The following is a 15,746-nucleotide window of genomic DNA, read 5'->3' on the forward strand; positions in this document are numbered from 1 at the left end:
TCCTGATTTACAGCATCCGCAGTTCTTTCAGTTTTTAGTCTGTTTTAGAAGTATTGCTTGAGGAACATTGCTTAGGGTATACTTCCTGACATCTAACCCTTCACCAGTTTTAATTTATGCCTCCTTGATCAAACATTCTGGTACTCACTGGAAATAGTACTCCAATTTTTTTTTTCTAATTCACTCGTAGGACTTTGGTGTTGCTGGCTGGCCAGCATTTATTGCCCATCCCTAGTTGCCCTTGAGAAGGTGGTGGTGAATTGCCTTCCTGAACTGCTGCAGTCCACATGCAAAATGTTGACCGACAATGCCCTTCAGGAGAAAATTCCAGGATTTTGACCCATTGACAGTTAAGGAACAGTGATATATTTCCAAGTCAGGATGGTGAGTGGCTTGGAGGGGAACTTGCAGGTGATGATGTTCCCCATGTATCTGCTGGCATTGTCCTTCTGGATGGAACTGGTCATGGGTTTGGAAGGTGCTGTCTGAGGATCTTTGTGAATTTCTGCAGTGCATCATGTAGATGGTACACACTGCTGCTACTGAGGGGCGGTGATGGAGGGAGTGGATGCTTATGGATATAGTGCCAATCAAGTGGGCCGCTTTGTCCTGGATGGTGACAAGCTTGAATGTTGTTGGGGCTGCACTCATCCAGGTGAGTGGAAGTATTCTATCACACTCCTGACTTGTGCCTTGTAAATAGTGGTCAAGCTTTTGGGAGGCAGGAGGCGAGTTAATTGCCACAGTATTCCTAGCCACTCACCTGCTCTTGTGGACACTGTGTTTATGTGGTGAGTCTAGTGAGTTCCTGGTCAATGTTGATAGTGGGGGATTTAGTTATGGTAACACCATTGAATGTCATGCGGGTACTGATTAGATTGTCCCTTATTGGAAACAGTCATTGCCTGGCATTTATGTGGCACAAATGTTACTTGCCACTTATCAGTCCAAGCCTGGGTATTGTCCAGATCTTGTTGCATTTGAAAGTGGACTGCTTCAGTATCTGAGGAGTCGAAAATGGTACAGAACATTTGTCAGTGAACATCCCCATTTCTGACCTAATGATGGAGGGAAGGCCATTGATGAAGCAGCTGAAGATGGTTGGGCCTAGGATGCTACCTTGGGGAACTCCTGCAAAGATGCCTTGGAGCTGAGATGACTGACCCCGAAAAACCCCAACCATCTTCCTATGTGGCAGGTATAACTCCAACCAGCAGAGAGCTTGTTCCCCTGATACCCACTGATTCCAATTTTGTTAGGGCTACTTGACTCCACACTTGGTCAAATGCAGCCTTGATGTCAAGGGCTGTCACTCTCATATCACTTCTGGAATTCAGCTTTTCATCCATGTTTGAGCCAAAGTTGTAATGAGGTCAGGATCTGAGTGGCCCTGGCAGAACCCAAATTGGGCGTCACTGAACAGGTTATTGCTGAGCAAGTGCTGCTTGATAGCACTGTTGATGACACTTTCCATCATTTTACTGATGATTAAGAGTAGACGGATGGCGTGGTAATTGGCTGGGGTGGATTTATGTACAGGACATACCTGGACAATTTTCCACATTGTTGGGTAGATGCCAGTGTTGTAACTGTACTGGAAGAGCTTGGCTAGGGGAGCGGCAAGTTCTGGAGCACAGGCCTTCAGTACTGTTGCCGGAATGTTGTCAGGGCCCATAACTTTTGCAGTATCCAGTGCCTTCAACCATTTCTTCATATCACGTGGAATGAATCAAATAGGTTGAAGATTGACATCTGTAACGTTGGGACGCCTGGAGGAGGCCGAAATGGATCATCCACTGGGCACTTCTGGCTGAACATTTCTGCAAATGCTTCAGCCTTATCCTTTGCACTGATATTCTGGGCTGTTCCATCATTGAGGCTGGAGATATTTGTGGAGCCTCCTCCTCCAGTCAGTTTTCAAACTGTCCACCACCATTCACAATTGGATGTAGCAGGACTGCGGAGCTTAGATCTGATCCATTGTTTAAGGGCTCGCTTAGCTCTGTCTATCACTTGCTGCTTACAGTTTTTGGCATGCAAGTAGTCCTGTTTGGTAGCTTCACCAGGTTGGCACCTCATATTTAGGTCTGCCTGGTGCTGGTCCTGGAGTCTCCATTGTTCCGGTGTTGATTCCCTGGCTTGATGGTAATGGTTGAGTGGAGAATATGTCAGGCCATGAGGTTACAGATTGTGCTGGAGTACAATTCTGCTGCTGTTGAGGGCCCACAGCACCTCATGGATGCCCAGTCTTGAGTTGCTAGATCTGTGCAAAGTCTGTCCCATTTAGCATGGTGATAGTGTCACATAATACAATGGAGGTTATTCTCAATGTGCAGGTAGGGTTTTGTTTCTACAAGGACTGTGCGGTGGTCACTCTTACCAGCTCTGCTATGGTTAGATGCATCTGTAGCCGGCAGATTGGTAAGAATGAGGCCAAGTATGTTTTTCCCTCTTGTTGGTTCCCTCACTACCTGCCGCAGACCCAGTCTAGCAGCTATGTCCTTTAGGCCCCGACCAGTTCGATCTGTAGTACTGCTGCCGAGCCACTCTTGGTGGTGGGTATTGAAGTTCCCCACCCAGAGTACATTTTGTGCCCTTGTCACCCTCTGCTTCCTCTAAGTAATGTTCAACATGGAGGAGTACTGATTCATCTGCCGAGGGAGGTTGCCTTGCCCATGTTTAACCTGAAGCCCAAGGGTCAATGTTCGGGGCTCCCAGGGCAACTCCCTCCCGACTGTATACCACTGTGCTGCCACCTCTGTTGGGTCTGTCCTGCCGATAGGATAGGTAACAATGGTGTCTGGGACATTGTCTGTAAGGTATAACTCCGTGAATATGACTATGTCAGGCTGTTGCTTAACTAGTCTGCGAGACAGCTCTCTCAATTTTGGCACTAAGCCCCAGACGTTAGTAAAAGGGACTTTGCAGGGTTGGCAGGGCCGTTTCCGTTGTCTTTTCCAGTTCCTAGGTCTATGCCAGGTAGTTTGACCAATTTCATTTCCTTCTTGACACTTTGTAGCGATTGATACAACTGAATAGCTTGCTCGGCCATTTCAGAGGGCAGTTGAGATTCGACCCCATTGCTGTGGGCCTGGAGTCACATGTAGGCCAGACCAGGTGAGGGTGGCAGATTCTCTTCCCTTAAGGAGATTAGTGAGCCAGTGGTTTTTCGGACAAATTACAATGATTGCACAGTCATCAGTAGATTCTTAATCCCAGATTTTTAAAATTGAATTCAAATTCCACCATCACTTGTAGCAGATTTGCACCCGGGTCCCTACAACTTTAGCTGAGTTTCTGAATTAATAGTCTAGCATTAATACCAGTAGACCATCACCTCCCACAGTTAGGAGCAACATCATCTGAGTCAGAAAACTAAGAGTTAACAACTTGAACTCCAGAAACAGGAGATCAAAAAGTTAGGCCAGTACTTCAGCACAGTTCTTAGAGAGCACTACACCTTTGGAAATGCTGGCTTTCAGATGACCCTGGGGTCTGTTTGCAGTCACAAATGGACACGCCAACATGGATTCAATAAGTCAAATGGCCTCCTTCTGTGTTTAATCACTCTACAAAAATATCCATGCCAAAATTTGATAAATAACATGGCAGTTATTGTCCTGGCCAACACTTGCACCTCCATCAACAACACCAAAGAACAGGTTATTTGGTATCAAATGTGCTGTTTGTTGCAAGACCAAATCCGGTACACAATCACCTATGTTGCAAAATTAACTGCACCTTAAAAGTACTTCATTCGCTGTAAAGTGATCTGGGATGTCCTGAGGTCACGAAAGGTGTTATATAAATGCATTTTCCCTTCCATATCTTTTCTTGGGGGTGTTTTACAATAAAGTACAAGTCAGTCTATATACCGCATTCACTTGCTGCTTTGTTTTATACCTTCACTCTTTATCTGCTTCATGCTCCGAATAGTTTTCAACTGGAATGAGTGTCCAAGATATGGCCTGTAGCGGCGAACAGAACAAAGAGAAGAAAATTCACGACTAAAATCCCTGATACAATGCATCTGAGTAACATCACAGTCTGATCTTTCTGCTGAAGGGATGTTTGTTTCTGTGCTGACCAACATCATCTTAAACTTAGCACATCCTGTTTCTTATACTTTTCAGCAAATGTAATTTTACTGTTAAGCCAAAACAGATTTTACATTCTCTGTTTCTCTTGTGGGTCTATCATTATAAAAACTTGGTACATTTGCATAGTGCATTAAATGTAGTAAAACCCTCAAATCATCTCGCAGAAGTGCATTTGGATAGAACTTGACACAGTGGTCAGGTGAAAAGTGGCCAAAAGCTTGGTGAAGAGATGGCTTTTAATTGGTGTCTTAAAGCCAAGACACAGAGAAAGGCAGAAAGCTTAGGAAGCAACTCCCAGAGTTCAAGAATATGTAAGTGAAGGAAATTGGGGATACAGGAGCAGTCAGTGAGGAATGCAAAGTTCTCAGATGATTGTGAAGCTTAAGGAGATAAAGATAAGGACAGTAGACCCTATGGAGGAATTGAACATGTGGATGACCACTTATTATAATAATAGAAAATAAACAGAGTCTGTAGACACTCAGGCGGGTCTTTACACTGAAGCTGAACCTTTCTCAAACTAGTCCAGTATATATTGTGTACAGACCTGACTGCCTGTGCATTGAGCAGCCATCTACTGGTAACAATATGCATTCCAAAATACAAAAAAATAACAAGCAGGTTTCAATGCTCACTCGCCTCTATGGGATTTCGGATCTCTGCTCTGGATAGGTGGCAACGAGTAGAAATTGTCCATCAGGAGTCAGGAAGGAAAGAAAAATAATTAATCACTGGAATCATCCTTTGTAACTCTGTGGCAGCTGGTTGAGGTTATCACTGGAAGGCAGGTTGTTACCGCACTCTGTACGGATAGGTTTGTTCAAGCTCACATATTGATGCATCATTTAGTAAAGACCATAGGGTCATGGAGGAATGCATAAAAAATTGAAAGTCAGTATTCCCAATATTTTGCAGTTATCTTATATCTTGGGCATTAACAGCTTCACGGTTTCTGATTATCAATCAGACAGCAGCCTTTTCCAACATCTTAAAACAAGTTAAATAAATTAAGTCCAAAATATATCAGACAGGACAATCAGTAAACCAAAATAAATGTAAATGCTATAATAGGGATCAGTGGCTGCAATTTGAACATCCCATTTCTCGGTAACAATTACTTCAGAACATGGACAGAATGTCAAATGCCAATGGACAGAAGGAGGTAGTTGAATACTGAATAAAAAAGACCATTAAATGGTTTTGTTTCTCCCCCTATAAATTCATGCTCCTAACTAACAACACACGCGCTGAAACATGTAGGACAGCAATTCAAGACATCATAATCCACATTACACAGCAGCCCTAACAACCTGTGTTCTTCAGAGAACTGTCATGAACAGCTGGGATATTATATTGAATGGTGACTTACACAACACAAACCATGCAGTCAGAACTCACTTGCGAAGGCTCCACCGATGGGTTATAAAATCAATATCACTGATTATTTTGCCTAATTCACTGGCTCTGATGCATGCCCTCTGTTTGTCACCTTTAAAAAGCAATGATCTCACTGCACTCTCAGCTGCATCTGTTGTTCTACATACAGACTGCTGAACCTATTGATTAGAGTTCAGCCTTACTGACTGTAGAGAGGCAAATATAAAAATAAACCTCATGTACAGCAAAGCTTGTGACAGGACTAATGATAGGATCAAAATGACGAATGAGTAAAAACAGTACTTAATGTAAAACGTGTAAATATTTTCGACATAAAAATACTACATATTGTATATTATTTCGTGTGGCTCCTGCAGACAGATTAGAGGTGCAATTTCTATTGTACACAGATTTAATAAACTTATATTAATGCTAAAGGCTTTCCATAACCCAAACCATAACATTTCACAGTAGGTACGCTCTCTTCACTGAAGTATGGAAACAATAACTTGGAATGTGGAACAGGAGTCACAATTCATACGAGTACAGCTATTTCCTGAATCATACCCAGACGATGATCCACGTAGGATTTCATATATTAGTCAGTATTCTCAAGGACTGACCATCTTTTTCATTGAAAACATAATCCTTTCTAATAACAGTCAGCAAACAAAGACAATTCCTGTAGAACTGCTGACACAAAGTGTTAAAGTAGATTTCCATCTGTTAATTGTGTCAAAAACAATCAGGAAGAGAGAATATAAAATGTCCTCGTCCCACCTCCACACATGGAGTGCAAATGGATACATACTCTTACTTTGTAACAGTGCCAACTCTTAACACACCAACACTCAAGATATCGCAAATGTTAAATAATACCAAAGTAATACCAAAATAATATTAACAATATATTTTGAGCCCAAATTGTCAAAGTTTCACACACAATGTAAGCTTGGCCATTCTCGAGGGGCTGTGTACAAATGTGAATTATTGCAATCTCTTTGTAGCAATAACAGGAAATCAATTTCAAAAATATTTTCTGATTTCTGAAACAATGCTGGTCAAGAATATGTAGAATGCAGCCTGTACTGAAGAATAGGTTTTCGCTTTCGTCCAATTTTCTGTGCTGAAGGCACTGATTCCTTATCTGTTTCCATGGTGCACTGTCGACCTGTATCTCCTCAGGTTTTATCACGGGTATCGGTGCTGTCAGCCTGTTCCAGCAGAGACTCAGAGCTCTCCTGATCTTGTCCTCAACTATCATCCATACATGTTCTTTTCCACAGATGTCTGAATTAAACCACAAACCACTTGGGGCACCAGTAGGGCAACATCAATAATAACAGCACTTCTTGTTTAAGGAGAGTAAATGATGGTTGGGGTTCCTGCTACAAACCTTAAAAAGGTTTTTTGGTTTAATTCCAGATACTAATCTCCACAAGCTACAGGCTGGGCTCCACAATGTTTCAGTGAGCTCATTAAGTTTAGAAGAGTTTAGAGGACATTTAGAAGTTGAGAAGATGGAGAAGTGATCTCGTTGAAACATACAGGATTCTTAAAGGGCTTGACGAGGTAAATGCTGAGAGATAACACAATGTGAAGCTGGAGGAGTGCAGCAGGCCAGGCAGCATTAGAGGACCAGGAAAGTTGACGTTTTGGGTCGGGACCCATCTTTGGAAATGGGGGAGGGGGACGGGAGCTCTGAAATAAATAGAGATGGGGGTGGGGCTGGGGAAAGTAGGTGGGGTGGTGACAGGTCAGTCCAGGTAGGCAGTGGTAGGGATCGGTTAGTGAATTGGGAGCAGCAGATAGATAGGAGAGAAGATGGATGGATTGTGTCAGGTCAAGGAGGCGGGGATGAGAGGGAGGGTTGGTCATGGGATGAGGCCGAGGGTGGGGAGATTTTGAAACTGGTAAAGTCCACATTGAGACCGTTGGGTCTCAAATCTCCTCAAATCTCCCCACCCCTGGCCTCATCCCATGACCAACCCTCCCTGTCATCCCCGCCTCCTTGACCTGACACAACCTGTCCATCTTCTCTCCCACCTAACCGCTCCTCCCAACTCACTGACCGATCCCCACTGCCTACCTGCATTCACCTATCACCATCCCACCCATGTTCCCCAGCCCCATCCCTCCTCTATTTATTTCAGAGCTCCCTTACCCCTCCCCCATTTCTGAAGAAGGGTCCCGACCTGAAATGTCAGCTTTCCTGCTCCTCTAATGCTGCCTGGCCTGCGCGCTCCTCCAGCTCCATACTGTGTTATCTCTGAATCCAGCATCGGCAGTTCTTACTATCTCTAAATGCTGAGAGGATGTTTTCCCTCACGGGAGAGTCTAGGGTCAGAGAGCATAGTCTCAGAATAAATGGGAACCAATTTAAGAGTAAGATGTGGAGGCATTTCTTCTCTTAGAGGGCCAAGAGTCTTTGGAACTCCTTACCACAGAGAGCTGTGGCTGCAGTGTGTTTGTATATATTTTAAGCTGAGATAGATAGATTCTTAATCAGTCAGGAAATCAAGGGGCACAGGGAAAAGGCAGGAAAGTGGATGTGAGGAACAACAGATCAGCCATGATCCTATGGAATGGTGCAGCAGGCTCAAGAGGACAAACGACCTACTCCTACACACACACACACACCAGCAAAGTCTCTTGGGCACATTGTTCAGTCTATGTGATTTGGTAGATCTTAGTTGGGGCCTGTAAAATGGGTTTGCTGATTATGATGGGGAAGGGAAAACATCTGGCAGGATAGCTCCCGATTGTTGCAGCAAGAGCACATAGTTGGACATTGGTCAAAAATCACAATAGCTATAACGCCTTTAGCCTGTCAGCATCCACTTGTTAAACCTTACACTAACAGCCACCTCAGACTGGTACTAGAGGACAAACACAATCCATGCACCTCAACTGGGGCGGCAGCAATTGTGAGGCCCAAACAAAGTACAAGCAGTGCACACAAAAATCTAACCATCACTAGATATTCAACACTCAGTGATATCAATGTCATTGGTCCTGAGAACAAGATGGCCATCCCCATCAACATAAGTAGCCTTTATTCAATACAGCAACAACAAGTCTGCATCATCGTCGCGATTATCTGTCCAGACTTCAGGAACACTCCACTCAGCAACATCAATGCTGCCAGCTCAGAGATGCTCTTACAAATACTCACAGCCTCGAGCTGTACACTCAACACTGCTCATATAACCAGCTCCTGCACTGACAACAGGAGAACATTCCCACTCACATAAGCTCCGAAAGAACAATGTACATCCTCGTCCATGACACTGGCACCAACAGCATGGCCCATGTTCACTGTCACTGTTGTTTCAGCAACCAACATGAAAATAACTTCAACTTCCTTACCACCTTCGGATCTTGGTTCTTTTCCTGGTGCACACTGCACCGGGAATACACTTTCTTCTCATTCTGTTTCTTGGTCTTTGAGGTCAACTGGGTCACGTCCCTGATTTTCCTCTGTGTCTTGCTTGGGGGGGCAGGAGGATGCTCCTTTTCCACACTGTATGACCCCTGTCATGTATACAGGAGGGCTGTGAATAAGTCATCATAGGAGCTCCCTTTTATACTGTTAATTTTTGGGCAAAACCTAACAAGTGAGTAGGATGTACAGCCCCATTTCTACCTGGTAGCAGGTTTAAAGTTAGGCATATTCCCCATTTATTTCCATTGATTTCTTGTCACCGCTCACAAAGACAGAATTTCTGATTAATAATCTGGTACTGAAGCACTGACGCGCAGAGTCACACAATCAGAAAGTACATGCCCCAGTGACTGAAATACTCAGTTCCCAATCTTTATCATACTGAAATCTAAAGCTGCTGTATTTCTAGTAGAAGGAGTGGGGTAAATAAAAGGAGGATAAGACATCATTCTGACCACCATCTGCCACCTTTAGAAGCACCTTAAGCAGCAACCCACCTAGTCTCTCTCTCGGAAAGAGAAACAAGAATATTAAATGATAATTATGCATGTAAAACCACTTAGGCCTCTACTACTAGGGGGGACCGTTTTAATCCATGTCAGAAAGTACTTGAAACAAGAGGAAAGCCAAAAAGTCTGATGTAAACATTCACACAGAAAAACGCCCATGCTACAACACACACAGGCAGTGAATTGTTTTGTAGAGTGCTAGGGTGTGCAAGTTTGAGATGATGAGTGCATCTGTTTAGATTCGTTTATTCTGAGTTCTAGAAAGAAAACAGCCATTTGTTTTGAAGTTAAATTACGTAATATTCATGAATAACTGGTCGATGCCCATGGTGTTGCATGTGGCTAGTCAAGATCAGTTTGATTTGTTTTGGTCAAGCAGGGTCAGAGATGGCAGATAATGAAAGTAATTTGGTGAATGGGAGGGAAAATAGATCAATGAGGCAAGGGAGGAGGAATGGAGGGGTGCAAAAAAAACAGATAGTGAAAGGAAAGTAAAGCAAAGGAGAGACGGGGAGCAGAAGGGGGAAGGAAAAATGGGGGAGGGGACAGAGAAGGTGGAAGAATGAGGAGAATGTGTGTGCATCTCTCACACGGAAGGAAAATGAAATGGTTTAAAAGTCTTCCTATCAAATGGCTGGCAGCTGGGCTGAATGATTATTTTATCCAGAAATGACACTCTTTCCTCCAAGCTCCTCTCCTTTTAGCGAGATGCAGCAGCTTTACCTTTCAATAGAATATAGATCAGGAACTAAGTACAGAGGTCGCTCAGTAACGCACTTTCTGATTGTCCGATTCTGCACGTTACTGCTTCAGTGCTGAGTTATGCTGCATTTACCAAATGTTCTGACTTTGTGACTGGGGCAAGCAACCAGTGTCAAAGGTTACTTCAAAAAGGTTCAGAAGTCATGCAGCAGGGTGGGTAGAAATCATTTGGAAGTGAAGCAGATAAAGTGTGCGTCAGTTAGCTCAGTTTGGCTTCAGTGTCATGCTAAATACTGTAAACAGTGTGGGTTCAATTTCCACGTAGGCTAAAGGGGTCTTGGAGTTGATCTCCTCACCTTGCCCCAGAATAATATGTGGCATAAGCCTCAATAAGCCTTGGACAATAAGTACATGGAATGACGAGGAAAGAAATAAGTAAAAGTTGCTTACAGCCCAAGGGTAACGTATTCCAAGTTGTAATGAAATCATAGAAAATTAGCTTAGGGCTTTTCCGCAATGCAAATATCAGAGCACGTCTTTCTAGAACTACAGCACAATCTAACCAGAATCCCCTGGCAGACCAAAACCCCACAGTAAACAGTGGAACTCTTAGATAATCTAGCCATATGCAAGATGTTAAGTTTATTTTGACCTGTTTAGGTGAATAAGGTAGGTAACTACATTTCATACCAGTTGCAGAATCCAACCTTAAGCAATATAAAAACAGTATTGCAATTGCTGAAAAAAAATTAATGCTTTCTCATAGAATCATGAGTGGGTAAGATGGTAAAGGCAGCATACGGCATGCTTGCCTGTATAGGTCAGGGCTTTGAGCATAAAAAGTTGGCAAGTCAGGTTGCAACTGTCTAATAGTTTGGTCAGGCCACATTTGGAGGACTGTGTGTTGTTCTGGTGGCCCCACTATAGGAAGGATGTGGAGGCTTGGAGAGGTTGCAGAAGAGGTTTACCTGGATGTTGCATGGATTGGAGTGTATGAGCTGTAAGGAGACGCTGGGCAAACTTGGTTTGTTTTCACGAGAGTGTCGGAGGCTGGGGGGCAACATGATAGAAGTACACAAAATTATGAGGAGTATGGACAGTTGGGGTTTCTTTCCCAGGATGAAAATGTCAAATACTAAGGGCACCAGTTTAAAGGTGTGAGGGGAAAAATTTAAAGGAGATGTGCGCATCAAGTTCTTTTTTTACAGTGTTAGATGCCTGGAATGCGCTGCCTGGGGAGGTGATACGATAGTACGTTTAAGCGGCATTTAGAAAGAGACATGAACAGGCAGAGAATAGAAGGATTCTGGCCAAGTACAGGCAGATGCAATTAGTTTAGAACAGACGTGGTGGGCCGAAGGGCCGGTACCTGTGCTATACTGCTCTATTTTCTAATCATAGAATGGTTGCAGCACAGGAGGAAACATTTCCACTTATTTGTGCCACTTCTCTACAAGAGTAACTCACCTCATCTCACTCCCTTGCCTTTTTCCAGTAGCCCTGCATTTTCTCTTCTCCTCAGATAACTGTCCAATTCCCTTTTGAAAGCCAAGAATAAATCTGCTCCACCACACTTCCAAGCAAATTCTAACTGCTCACTGCATAATATAATTCATCCTTATAACTGCTTCTTTTTCTAATCACATTAAATTGGGGCCCTCTGATTCTCAATCGTTCCATCATCAGGAACACAGTCTCTCCTTATTTCTCTGTCCCAATCCCTCATGATTTTGAATACCTTTATCATATCTCCACTTAATCTTTTCCTTCAATTGATCATGTTATAGTATTGGATTTAGCTGCTCATTTTGCACAGACAATTATTTTTTTCAGTCTCTCAATCAACGTTGCTCACCACTTTATCCTCTGTCATTGACAGCATTATACATACCATAGTTTCTGAGACTCGGCTTTGAGCTTCCCCAGTTGAGTAGCTCTTTCTTCCTTCTTGGCCTCTGAAGTTTGATGTTCCTTCCTGATTCATAATCAGACTATCGACCGCCTTTTGTATCTGCTTGCAACTTTCCAAAAGCCTTGACATTGTAAACTCCGAGACTGACTGTTTTGGATCTTTCGAAAATTCATTCTTGACCTGAGGAGATTTCTGTTCACAATCTTCTTTATGGATTTTAGGTCTGTTTCCTACTGTTGGACACATCTCATTATCAACTGACATCTCAACATACTTTTCCTTCTCCAAAATAAAGTGTGGTGAATTGTGAACCAATCTCCTTGATCTGGTCAAATAATCCAAGACACCAGTTTTACTGTCAGGGCAATGACCATCAAATATTTGCGGTGAACGTTCTTTCTCAATGGGGGTTATTTCTAACTTTCTTTCTTCACTCCTATTTTTTCTATGCCTTGGCTTTGGATCACTCTGATCTTCCTCTCTGAGTTTTCCTTTCTCTCTGTTACCATCAGATTTTAGTCCATTTGTCACAGCCTCAGCCTGTTCCACTTCCCCATGCTTTATATAGGTTGAGGATGGTCTGCTTTTCATTTTGTCATGCTTAGGCCACCTGTTTAAACTGGCAGGTGTGCTGGTCAAAGTATCCATTTCTTGGATTCGTTTACCCTCTGACTTCTGACCATTTGAACAAAGATCACTCTTTTCCAATTTATGATATTCATTGTAGGCCAAGGATGGAGTGCTCTTCCATCTCTCATCCTTGGATTGTCTCTTGACAAGAGCAGGCATGCCATCAGACACATCCCTTTTAATTTCTTCATCACAACAGTCTTTTATTCTATCAGTTTTCTTATAGGTCTTTACTTCACGAGATGTAAATGATGAGCTCTTCTGAATTTTCACATTTGGAGATTTTCCTTCAGCTAGCTTCGAGGAGATGGGCTCTCGAGCCATGTCTACAGACTTTCTGTATTCAGCCATCAATACATCTAGGTCTAAGACACTATTACGTTGCAGGTGTTTTTTATTCAGCACTTCAGCTGTATTTTTGTCTTTATCTGATGAACATAATATTTCAGTGCCCTGATCAGCAGATTTTGTCATCTTTTTGGATGACTGTTCATTATAAAAACTAGAAACATAAGAACTGGTCATCAAAGGACTTTGCCAAGGACTGGAATGGTCATTATACATTTTATCATGATAAAGAGAAGACTTTGACTCTTTATTCTTGCTTTTAGTCATTTCTTTCCCCCACTCTGCCATCAAAGTATCAAGATCTAATATAGTATGCCTGTTACGACGTGAAATAACCTTGCTCTTTCTTAAATTCTCAAACTCTTCCCTTTTCAGGTCTTTTGTGCTTGGTGTTACATGGCTTTCCTCTGAAGAATTATCCTCTCCATTTGTCCATGGCATGTCCAGGAATGCATCAGTCAACAGGGTTGTTTTAGGTTTGGCTGAAGCGATTAACTTAGGATGACTTCGAAGGTTCTCTTCAGGGAACACATCTTTTGATCTATCAACTGACCGACTGTCAGAAGAAGGCAGTAGTTCAGATGTATATCTGTGTTTCGAATAACTCATCCCAGGTGAAAAATCAGAGATGTGATCTTCTGGAGAGGATTTAAAGATGGGCTGCAAATGTGTCTTTTTCTTTCCGTTATCCTTCCCTTCCTTTGGCTGGACATTTGCACTGAATTCTTTAATTCCATCATCTTGCTGCAACACCCTTGCTCCTTTACATCCTTCTACATCATTACTGCCTTTTGCATCTTTCACATCAACGGTCCCAGCAGAGGACAGGCGCTCCTGATTGGTAGCTTCATTGTCCTTTTTCAAACGAAATTCTTTAAAGCTGTCTTTTGACATGAGTAATAGTTCTGTGTTACGGTGGGAATTGGGCTGAATCTTTTTAATATTCTTCTTTTCACCTTTATCTGAGTCCACTACGGCTGGGGTTCGTATCTCAACATGAGATGACTGATTTTGAATAGGGTTCAGCACCTCAGCTACTTTAATTTTAGAATTTGGTGCAGTTGGTGGTGTCTCGAGGGTTGAATTGTTCTCAGCTGGAAGTGACTGATTCCAATATCCCTTTGCACCAGAAACATTCCCTTCGAGTTTGGTTTGGCTCATTGGAGAATGTGACTTCCTCCTGCTGTGAGTTGTGACTGTGTAGTCAATTGTTGTAGGGAGGGCACTGACTGCTTTCTCATTTGCATCTTGCAAGACATCAGTTTTAGTTGTGGATAATAACAAATCAGAAATGTTTTGTGCAGTAACTTTTGAGGAAGGAGGAGCATTTACCGAAAACCTGGGAACTCTTTCTTCCTCAGATTTTAAATGAGTCTTTCTTTGCTCCCCTAAGGCTGCGGCTTCAAGCTCCAAAGGCTTAGTTTTATTGGTCTCTGTATCATTACACATCACGTCAGATGATATTTTCAATGTAGTGTAATGTTTCAGCTCAGGCTGAGCAATGTGCTCTGATCTCTTGCTTTTATCGAAGGACTGGATAAGATCTTCTGAACGTAAAACCTCTGGTACTTTGTGACGCTGGATCTCATTTTCAACAACAGAGACTCTTACAGTTTTTATGCGTAAGTCAGAGTCCACAGATGAAGTGACTGTTTTCTGTCCACCTGAACTGTGTGCGCTAACCCTGGTCATTGAAGGATTACTCGCAGGATCACTGCTGTCATTTATTTGTCTCTTCATCATCTCATCCTTCCTGTTGAAGGTGTTTCTCCTGCTTATTTTCTCAGAGTGAGTTTTGTCATCTGAGGCAAGGTTATCAAAGGCTTGGCTCACTTTCTTCACTGACTGACGTCTGCTCCACCTAAATTCAGTGGTAGTGTCCATCAAGTGCTTTTCATTCTTTGTCTAAAAAGACACAAAAAAGAGCAGTTCAGCATTTGACAATAGCATATTGATTATGAGGAGGTAGGAACCTGAGATTAAGGATAATGGGCATACATTCCAGTCAACAACGAATAGTAGCCCCGGGTCTGCACTAGGCCTCAGCTTTGAGCTGCATTGCCAAATTACTCAGGTGCAGGACTGGAGACCTATATATACACGTTTGCCAACAATACTCAATTAGGTGACATAGTTAATGTTGTAGACTGGCAACAAAAGTTGCAAAACTGGGCCAGATGATACACAGTGCAAAGTGAGAGGTCATCTACTTTGGTCACAAGAAATGCACATACAACATATGAATTAGGAGCAGGAGTAAGCCATTTGGCCTTCTGATCCTGCCCTGCCATTCATTATAATCATGACTGATCCCCTGCATGAATGCTAGATTCTCGTTTTCTCCCAACATGCCTTGACGCCTTTAAAAATCAAAAAAAAATTTCTCTTCCCCCATCCCTTCTTAAACAATAGGGTGATAATTGCTACCTTCTAATCTGCAGGAGCCATTCTGAAATCTAAAGAATTTTGGAAGATGGTCATCAGTACATCCAATGTCTCCAGAGCTATCACTTCCACCACTCTGCGATGTGGATTATTAGATCCGAATGCCCAGTCAATTCTCAGTTCCGAGATAGTAGGAACTGCAGATGCTGGAGAATCGGAGACAACAACGTGCAGGGCTGGATGAACACAGCAGGCCAAGCAGCATCATAGGAGCAGAGAGGCTGACGTTTTGGGCCTAGACCCTTCATCAGAAAAGGGGGAGGGGAAGGGGGTTTTGA

At 42.9% G+C, this 15,746-nt stretch overlaps 1 protein-coding gene across 2 annotated transcripts in view; it reads right to left on the reverse strand.

Moving 5' to 3' along the window:
• Window positions 1-15,746, reverse strand: part of LOC109923141 — a 192,290-nt gene that overhangs the window by 121,009 nt on the left and 55,535 nt on the right. For both annotated transcript variants that reach the window (XM_048611171.1, XM_048611172.1), the window contains exons 4-5: window positions 12,025-14,928; window positions 8,847-9,011 (exon numbers count right to left, since the gene is read on the reverse strand). In XM_048611171.1, coding sequence (XP_048467128.1) covers window positions 8,847-9,011; window positions 12,025-14,928 — 3,069 coding nt within the window. The remainder of the gene's footprint in view (window positions 1-8,846; window positions 9,012-12,024; window positions 14,929-15,746) is intronic.

The sequence above is a fragment of the Rhincodon typus genome, chromosome 24 (assembly GCF_021869965.1).
Source record: "Rhincodon typus isolate 14 chromosome 24, sRhiTyp1.1, whole genome shotgun sequence".
In the NCBI taxonomy this organism is placed as follows: Eukaryota; Metazoa; Chordata; class Chondrichthyes; order Orectolobiformes; family Rhincodontidae; genus Rhincodon; species Rhincodon typus.